Source organism: Dysidea avara, chromosome 10 (assembly GCF_963678975.1).
Source record: "Dysidea avara chromosome 10, odDysAvar1.4, whole genome shotgun sequence".
In the NCBI taxonomy this organism is placed as follows: Eukaryota; Metazoa; Porifera; class Demospongiae; order Dictyoceratida; family Dysideidae; genus Dysidea; species Dysidea avara.
Window position 1 is genome coordinate 11,931,219 of NC_089281.1, and position 9,909 is coordinate 11,941,127.

The following is a 9,909-nucleotide window of genomic DNA, read 5'->3' on the forward strand; positions in this document are numbered from 1 at the left end:
ATATACACTGCAAAGTAGCACTCGCAGCAGCATTTATTCATTGATTTCTTTTGCAGCAATGTATGTCTATTTGTTTTAAAAAATATAGCCATTAGGAGTTGGCTTATTTCCCCAGCACATACATATAGTGTGGTGTATTGTTTAACTATGTAGACCGCTTCTCAATTTGTTGCTGTTATGTTTATGGTTATTCAGGACCAGATGTGGCGTAACCAGGAGTCTGGGCTGTGTGCCTACCATCTTGCCCTGCTGAATAACGTCAGTTATAATGTTGTGGAATTCGCCAAGTCTCAGGTAAGGACACAACGTCCACTCTGCCATGAAAGTATAATTATGTTAACTTACTGTTACGTTTTACATATATAGAAAGAATTCCTAAAGTTTGTTATAATCACAAAGCCTAGTTATTAATTATCACCATTTTACTTTCAGAATGTATAACTTCACACAATAAAGGATTATGTTTAGTTTGTGTAACATTTGGGGGAGTTTTTTTTTAGAGTTCTCTGAACAATGATGATTTCACAGATAATATACCGTAGTAGGTATCATGAAAGGAAGAGTCAGTCAACTGTATAATCTTGCTCAGGTTTTTCTCTTATACAGTATTTTAGCATAAAGGATCTTTATAAATGTGTATCTAAAATAAGAAGTATGCACAGTAAACATTATTAATAGGGACAATATATACCAATTATTAATATCCATTATGGCTATTGAAGAACATAATTTGACATGGTCATTGTAATGAGGTGGTCTTGTCAGTGAGGTTATGAAGTACAGCATGTCTGTATTTTTGACTTGTGAGACATGGACCTTATAATGAAGTGTTCATATTAATAAGGTGATGAAGTACATACACCTTAGCAATGTTTGGGACCTACTTAACGTGGCCACTGGTATTACTATAATGAAATTATGAAGTACACCTCAGGTCTTATTAAAAGGAATGAAGTTTTTAGTGTAACTACCAAACTATGCATTATTCTCTTAAAAACAATATTCACAGCAAAAAAAAATTTTTTTGAGAAATTATCATGCATGGGTTGATCATTTTAAGGCAGTGATCAGCCAAGCAGCTGACCACTGTATAGCAGGATTTTTCAAAGGTGAAGTTTTTTTACAGATTACCACCATCCAAAATTCAAATGGGGAGAGAGAGAGATTATTACTTCATAGATCTTTTATGTGGTTAATTATAATACAATACCATTTTGATTGAACTGCAAATTTCGAGGGGAGAATTTTTCATACATAGTTGCTAAGCCATAAAAATGACAAAAAAATTCTCCTTTAAAAATTTCACTATAATATGCTATTTTCAACAATATTTTTTATTCAACGCCAACCACGAAAATAACAATTTTGGTGCATAAAAATGGCTACCAATGCAGCGTCTAGCATATAAATTTTTGTGCACTTCTCTAAGTCAACTTTGTGCGATGCAGTTAAACTTACAGTGATCATAACTGACTCGTGTAATATTCTAAACACACTTGTACAGTGCTGGCAAGGATTCCCTGAAACGATGATGCTACCCAAATATGACAGATTTTATTATTCTGCGATTTGATGTAGTAAAGTGAGCTCGTAGTGTGGAGTGATGTTATAATAACGGAGGTGGGCTCACTTATATGGAAGAGCCGTACATGTACATCCTTTATGTGTCGTCTTAAGCCATACATGCTCCACTCATCTTCCTAGCAACCCGTCTTTGAAGTTTCATTTCACCGCCAAACAGAGCGATTGAATAACAACACACAATCCATACTTTATATATTTTATGTATGTCTTCAAAGGAATTTGTACGGCACTGACACACATTATACATATATGGTATGCACAACTGGTACATTAGAACTGTACATACAAATTATAATGCACAACATAATATTCTGTTTAGGCTCAGCTACGTATATCCCTTAATTTTAATGCATAGGAAACTTTTAAAATGTTTTCGACGTCATTTTTCTTCTCCTCCCAGGAGTGTTGAATGTTTTCTTGTGAAAATTATATCTTAGCAATAGTAGAAGGAAGCCTTAAGCTTGTTCACTACCTTGTAAACATGAGACCACTAAGGTAATAAGAGACCACCTTGTTAGTATGGGACTACCTTGTTAATAAGTGACCACCCTGTTAATAAGTGACCACCTTGTTAATATGCAATTAAGAGGCCATCTTGTTGACAAACGTCTACCTATTACAGTTCCCAAACATAGCAAAGTTTTCTAAAGTAAGTGTACAAATAAGAGATATTATGAATTTTTGATTTTCTGGGTTTCATACCTTTTACTGTATGGCCAGTGTGTTTTTAACATTTGTACGTTGTCGTGGTAATATAAAGAAAACATTTTAAATAGGTTGAATGGATGAGTGACAAAGTTATGCGGATGTTTGAAGACCAACGAAGCAATCCTTTTCAGTTCAAGTATGCAATCAGTAAAATATTGTAAAAACCTGTTATTAATGTCTTGTAGGCATATTACATTGTGTCACAGTCTCTCAGATTTAGCCAAAGTTCCTGACCCTAAGGTACACGAGTGTGTGTGTATGTGTGCATGCATGTGTGGCTTGTGTACACTGCACTAGTGTGAGTATGTGTACTTCATTACTTCTCTGTAGGCTGTACTAGTCAGTGTGCCAGACATGGAATGTGGTTTCTCTAGAGATTTGTTTGTAATGTGGGCACCAAACCCACTCAACAGCATCATCTTCACCACAAGAACTTCACCGGGTACTTTGTCTCGTCATCTGATTGATAATCCTCGAGTTTCAGCAGTCGACATGGAGGCATGTTTTGTATATGGAGGAGTGTCTGTTGATCAATTGCCATATGCTGAAGCCGTTTAGTTTTTACGTGTTCAATGGACTTAAATGTTAAATTTAATATTCATTGTCGCCAGCTATAGTAGTGATATCTTCATAACACGACTGAAAATCTATAGCTCCACACACTTCTTTGAATAACTCATGAGGTTGCCTCAAGGCTCACTGTTTTGCATTAAATTTCTATAGTTTGTAATTTTAAACCATAGTGTATAAACAGTCTTGGGCTGTGCGGTAGTCATGATTATTAAAAAGGCTTTATAACTTGTTGTGGTAAAGAAGCTTTGCTTATTGTTATAACCGTAAATCTTGGTAAATCAGCAACTGTGACAATCAGTTGGGTATCAATAGAGACAACATTTGTGACAGCAATAGTCTCAAACCAATTGTGGTAACTCTGAAAATATTGACAAGTACTAATTTTTCATCATTATGCAGCCCTAATCCAAGCACCCTCAATTTTTGCACTATATTGTATTTCTTATTTATGTTGTTACGGTGCTATGTTTTGATGTTTAGGTACGTAAAAGAGTTAAACTAGAAGGAGTTGAGTTAGACGCACACTACATGAAACTACGTGAGGAAAAGGAAGCCAACAAGAAAGCCGAAATGTCAGTTGCCTTGTGACTCTTAAGTGGTATCAGTTTTCTTTTATGAAAGTTATGCTGCATGAGTCGTGGTTAGATGATGCCATGATTAGTATTACTAGGTTTTCTTATCATCACACCTTCAGATTATAGTACTTCTTAGCAACTGTTGAACTTGTACTGCTTGTTAGCAGTAATCATCACATATGGTTTATCTGACATTGGAGACACTTCTATAACAAGATTTTCACTTTCTTGTGTCAGGTTTCATGGCCATCCCTTTTACAGTTTCAGCTGTAATCTGTAGGTAAAGATTCATTTTGTGTTAGGAATGAAATTGGACTCCGAGGTGTACCAACAGATCTTGTACTGTTTACGTGTTATATGATCTACTGTGAATGGCGGCATCATGACGCTAGCTGTGGTTATGTTGCATGGTGTAGTGTTGTACCATTAAAACATGTTACCTTCAATCACAAAGTCTTACTAATGGCTTGTGTGTGTATATACAAGTGTTATTGATCTCACTCATGTTATCTGTGTTTGTTAATATAAATGTGTTATTGTATTAATAATAAGACTTAGTGGGATTTCAATCATATTAATGGTGGCTTGTTTACTCTGTTGGTGATTTGAGGTAAAGTATTTAATCATAATTATACAATACACACCTGTTTATAAAGTACATGAATACACTAGGGCATCTCACAGTAGATGTATGCATATGATGAGTTTCTGGCCTCAGGATTTGCATTCCCCTGTATAATACATATAGCCCTGGGGAGGTTCTGGGTTCTGTTGATGGTATTAGTCAGTGATTGCTGGGAAGTCCACAGACCGCACTGTCTTGTCTACTACTTGATTGGAATACTCCAAGCTCTCTGTCTATCCTAGTGCAGCCTTAATAGTGGAAAATGTTCTTTGATTCTCTAAACACCCTGTACATTTGTATGGCAAATTGTACCACATCAAATAGTCACCACCTTTTGTTAATACTAAGCTGGAACATTTTGATCGATTAACAATATAGTGAAAGGATCAATGTATATTTTGGTCCTTTAGTAAAGATGAAATAAAATCGGATGATAGTGATGAAGAGGCTGAAAATGAAACGGTCCAATCATTGTCTGCGCCAGGAAAAAGCCCAAAACTACCTAAACATGATCTCACAATGACGGATGAGGTGAGTTATCATATTACAGTGTCCTCTGACCACCCATATCAGATTAGAAGTTTATAGTCACCTGGAAACTGTAATTTAGACTACAAGAAATGTTTGCATCAATCTATTAATTGTTAATGTAAACTTTTGTTGAAAACATTGCTGATTTAACCTGGGGCACATGTACAGGAAACCCCTTGGCAATTGATTGAAGATACATTTTCTGTTATAATCATAGAAGTATGCATGAAAATTGCACCAAGGATACATTAATGGTGTTGAAACATGATACAGTAGCTGGGTGTGTATGCTATAATTGAATTTGTAATGCCCTGTAATTGTAGTAGTGTTCAAATCGTATCTTGTTACACACTTAAAGGATTACGTTTCGCTGTGTTTACTTCTGTAGGGAAAGACTAGAAGTAGTTTCTTCAAACTAGCAAAGTCCTTTCCCATGTATCCTTGTAAGGATGAGAAAGTGAAATGGGATGACTATGGAGAAGTTATCAGGTAGAAGGCAACGAATGTGGGCGTCACACACTATGGATCACTTACTTAGTTACCATGCTTCATATTGGATTACATGTGAACAGATGTAGAAATATATTTTTAGCCCTTAAGTGATCATGCATTAGTGATGATGTGGTGTATATGTTAGACAAAATGGTTGCGTTTACAACTTGCAAACATTATACTGGTGCATGTGGTAGTAATGAAATTGAAATGCAGAGTGCACACCCAAATGCTCTCGTATCATTGTATGTTTCTGTGCAGACCTGAAGATTATATGAGCAAAGAAGTTATTAAACCAGAGGAAAAGCCGGTAAACATATACATAAGTTGATGATTTAAATATAATAATTAAGTGTTACTTTTTAACAGGAGGAACCCATGGAAACAGATTTAGAAATAGGTTAGTGGTAGTTATTAGTGATTCTGTCATCAACTCTTGATCATTTTTGCCAGATGAATCTGCAAATGTGCCTCCTACAAAATGCATCGCTGAGCGACAAACTGTCCCCATAAGGTTGGCAAGTACACCTACCTCATAGCACTTGTAGAGATTGTGAAACACCAAATTTGCCATCTCATAAATAAGCTATTAATTCCAGTGGTTAAAGTTGGCTAAATATTGCAGTGAGAACACTGATTAATGAGCTGCAGTTTCAGGGCTATTGAGGCCTGCTGCAACCATGAGAAAGAATTTTCTTGTCCTTTCTGTTTAACGTTCTACCATAGATCAAAGTCTTTTACAAGCAACCTACACATTGAAAACATACTACACAGTCAATGGATAATCTTTTTTATCTTTTTTTAGTTGCTCAATAGCATTTATTGACTTTGAAGGAAGGTCGGATGGCGAATCTGTTAAAAGAATAATATCCATTGTCAAGCCTCGCCAATTGGTAAGATGCTGTCTCCAGCTGTGATTGTACCATGAATACTGTCCTGTAAAGATTCCCTTTGTTATTGGAGAACATTTACTAGCTGGTTTCCATGTGCAGATCAATAGTGAATACTTACTTCCACATAGTTGGATGTTAGTTTTGATGCTAAGCACATCAATACAATTTTAATATTGCTGTGTAGTATTTTAATATATACAGCAGCAGTTAGGCTATTAAATAATCATAAATCTTGTGATATTTTCCTTTTATTTATATATTCATGGTGTCTTAGTTTAATAATTTGCCATATGTTGCTGTAGATTTTATTTACAAGATGATAATTTGTTAACTTTATTGTGTGCAGATTGTGATCCATGGAAACCAATCACCAACAGACCATTTAGTACAGTTTGCTCATAGCACTTTGGGTCTTGAAAAGAGCAAAATGTTTGCACCTGCAATTGGAGAATGTGTCAATGCCACGACAGAAAGTAGAATATATCAAGTTAGTATTTTAACTTAACTAACTGTTAGCTATACAGTACATTTGTAGGTCAAGTTAAAAGATTCTCTTATGAGCTCAGTAGCATTTTCACAAGCTAAGGATGCAGAATTAGCTTGGATTGATGGAGAGATCCATTTCAGTAGCAACACTAGTAAAAGTATAGTAGGCCAAGAAGCCGGAGATAATGAAGAGATTTCAGATGGTGTGCCTGTGCTTGATGTCCTACCCCAAACACTGGTAACATATAGTATCAATTTAGTACCAGCATGGGATTCTAATTTTATTTCTGCAGACAAAAGGCCATTCAAATGTGTTCGTAAATCCACCACGGTTAACAGATTTTAAACAGGTTTTAACAAAGGCAGGTTTTCAGGTGAGAAGTTTAATGAGTCAATAACTTTTTCACTATTAATTTTTATCAGGCTGAGTTTTCTGGTGGAGTTTTAGTGTGTAATGGAGTCATTGCAATAAGAAAGGTACTAAACCACTGCACCATAATTATACTGTTATATATATTGCCTGTTTTGTTTTGGTTTACTGACGGCTTGTAAACAACTTGTAAGTTAGGTGGAGTTGTGCGTGATCTTTTGATGAAATTATATATTAGATTGACTTATAAATATTTTTGCTTTCACTTTTGTGACATTATAAAATTGTGTTTTGACAACTCCCTTAACTTTATTACTTACTCTGGTAAGAAAACATGATTGTACCAGCTAGTGTGCCAGACAGTATTAATGTGAATTTGATATGCTATGACAATAATTACTGCATTTCATCAACTCTGGTTAGTCAATACAATTACTTTATATCCCTTATTGTGTTTCATAGATGGCAGTTGGCAAAATTGGACTAGAGGGCGTGTTATGTGAAGACTATTACAAAGTCCGGCAACTCTTATATGATCAGTTTGCTATCATATAAACACACATGCGCTCACTTTCAGCATTTTAATTATATACGGTGAATTTGAGGGTGATATCCTTCAAATTTAGATCACTATCAAACAGCCATTGTGTCTCTGTGATAGATGAATACAATTAAACACCATGTTGTTGGTTAATTACATTATGTGGCTTCTAGCAATAGTTGTTCCTGTTTGTGTGTTGGTAAGGATTCTTCTTTGATGTAATACACTGCACACACTACCAAGGTGACACAATCACTTGAACGCTATAGGATATCCTCTTAGTTAAATTGTTGTTCAGGTGGTTGCTGGGCCCCTGACATAACCTAGTTTCTAACAAGATTCATTTTCCAGTCTGGCATTCTCTATATCAAGTTATCTAAACTGGAATGTCAGGTTTTTTTGAATGGATACAGTAAATGTGTTCAGTTCACCAATATAATTATTTAAAAATAATTTATACGTACATACAAAATTTGTGTACATCACAAACAGTATACCAGTGTGAATGGTTTGGGTACAAAGTACACAGTCAAAAAATATTGTACAACAAACAAGCGAACAATTACAATAAAGGGAGACAAAGACAAATCTTTTATTTTCTTGTATGGGTCAGTAATCATTGTACCAGTCCATGGGAGATGCTTTAAAAGGATAATTGTTAAGTAAAAAAAAGTTTTTGATCAGCAAGTTGGCTGCTCAGACTTCTTTGCAGAATGTGAAGCCTTTTGTTGCATTGTACTTCTTTGAAATATCTTCAGATGAAAGTGTCTGTAAAATAAGACAAGAATACATGAGTTTATCATTACAAAATTACATTTGGTCAAGGAATCCCTGTGTGTGATTTAATTTTATTTACATTAAATGTGTATAAATTATGGTTGACAAGTTTGTTTATGTTTCTTTCTACCATCAAATTACCAGTATTCATAGAACTGTGTAATTAGTGTGGTATATCCCTGTCTATATGTTTAATGTAATTCTAGCAATATAGCTACATATCCTAGCAATCCGTATTGCTGATTTGTAGTTAAGTAACTTTTCTATAGAAACTTACTATAATGGAGCTCTGCACATGTTGTCTCCATCGTTGATAGCAATTTTTACGACATCGTTTGAAGTCAGGCGATTGTGAGTAGCATTCACAGGACTTTCGTATATTTGGAACAAAAAAACACGTCCTGCAACTAACATGTTGACAATCTTTTATGGTTGAATCTGGTGGTGGATAGATCAGGCTGTATAACAGAACCAGTGTAATGTTTCTTTCTTCATAACAAAAAAAAAATCATACCCTTTAGCTGAGCAAACTTTGAATTTGCCTCCTTGACCAGAGCCACAAAACTCTAAGCTACAAGCTGGTGCACATTTATCTATTAAAGAAATAACCATTTAAAGTATAGCCTTGGTCTAGTTAGAGTAAACTGACCTGTGGTTGTTTTATCTATAACACATACACCTGGCATATCCAAGTCAGCTGGGACTTCCTGGTCATTTTTCTTCTTTTTGCATGTCAGTCCTACAGCACAGTATCCTTTAATGTTTTGTGGTCCTTCACAATCTTCACCCTCTGGCTTGGCGCATACATCACAGCAGTCACAAAAGTCTTTAGTTGTGCACCCAGACTCACACTCCTTAGGATTTACTGCTGGACATTCTGTTGAACACTTCTCTCTGTTCATGCAGTCTAGGGCACCAGCTAATGATAGCAATGCTACAAGCACTACAACTATCACTGATCTAGTCATAACTTCTTCTTTCTCTGCCAGTACCAACTAGCTACTCTTTTTCAATTGCTACAACTGGTTTACAGCTGAAAACTCTGGTTATTTATATGCTTGGCCATACAGATAACATACTGATTATACTGTTGTAAGGTTCCTGCTTCAACCACCAACATTGCTGGAAAAATAATTGTATGGTATCTCACTCTTGAGCTGTAAAGGCTTCAAGCAAGGAATGCCTTAGTGGATCTAATACAGGAACATGTAATTAATTTGTAACTGAATGATTTAAGAAATGAGACTACATCAGAACGGAAACATCATAACTTTCATTTAGGTCATCAGCCCAAGAGGAGACTGCCTGAAAATTACCAAAAGTGAACTTGGTGGCTGACATGGGATTGAACACATAATAGGTGTGTACAACCTGTCATTTACACAAATTATGTGCATGTGTAGAGTTATGCTATGTGGCCTGCTTATGCATGCATGGGTGCAGGAAAGTTAGCCCATAGTAATGAAACTTGCAGTTTTGTTGTTTACATTTCATTTGGCAACAACTAATAGACATCAAATCTTTAGTTGCAGTCCAGCATATAGTGAGAATGAATAAATAGTCACTTATTACCATCTGCTACTACTAGTTGTACTTAGCTTGCTTGCTGTTTTACTTTCTTTGCATGTCATCCTAATGTCTCAGTTAATGTTGTCCTATTGTAGATCTACAGCCCCTAATCCCTTATATTTTGTTCCTTTTGATATCTCATTATGGGTTAGTACTTGTTTATAAACTCTGAGGTTATTATTACA

General features: G+C 35.4%; 2 protein-coding genes across 2 annotated transcripts in view; one reads left to right on the top strand and one right to left on the bottom strand.

Moving 5' to 3' along the window:
- LOC136267898 (cleavage and polyadenylation specificity factor subunit 2-like) overlaps positions 1-7,495 on the top strand; it is a 13,165-nt gene extending 5,670 nt beyond the window's left edge. The window contains exons 6-21 of the mRNA XM_066063080.1: positions 196-294; positions 2,361-2,428; positions 2,478-2,532; positions 2,623-2,790; positions 3,346-3,437; positions 4,476-4,596; positions 4,985-5,085; positions 5,350-5,398; positions 5,458-5,488; positions 5,542-5,602; positions 5,894-5,981; positions 6,328-6,468; positions 6,517-6,705; positions 6,761-6,841; positions 6,891-6,944; positions 7,300-7,495. Coding sequence (XP_065919152.1) covers positions 196-294; positions 2,361-2,428; positions 2,478-2,532; positions 2,623-2,790; positions 3,346-3,437; positions 4,476-4,596; positions 4,985-5,085; positions 5,350-5,398; positions 5,458-5,488; positions 5,542-5,602; positions 5,894-5,981; positions 6,328-6,468; positions 6,517-6,705; positions 6,761-6,841; positions 6,891-6,944; positions 7,300-7,392 — 1,491 coding nt within the window. The 3' untranslated portion in view covers positions 7,393-7,495. The remainder of the gene's footprint in view (positions 1-195; positions 295-2,360; positions 2,429-2,477; positions 2,533-2,622; positions 2,791-3,345; positions 3,438-4,475; positions 4,597-4,984; positions 5,086-5,349; positions 5,399-5,457; positions 5,489-5,541; positions 5,603-5,893; positions 5,982-6,327; positions 6,469-6,516; positions 6,706-6,760; positions 6,842-6,890; positions 6,945-7,299) is intronic.
- Positions 7,496-7,799: 304 nt separating this feature from the next.
- On the bottom strand, positions 7,800-9,193 carry LOC136267899 (insulin-like growth factor-binding protein 7). The gene is made up of 4 exons (XM_066063081.1): positions 8,805-9,193; positions 8,670-8,748; positions 8,433-8,613; positions 7,800-8,146 (listed from the first exon to the last, which is right to left on the bottom strand). The coding sequence occupies exons 1-4, from the start codon at positions 9,121-9,123 to the stop codon at positions 8,075-8,077; spliced, it is 651 nt and encodes a 216-aa protein (XP_065919153.1). The 5' UTR covers positions 9,124-9,193; the 3' UTR covers positions 7,800-8,074.
- Between the last annotated feature and the right edge of the window lie 716 nt (positions 9,194-9,909).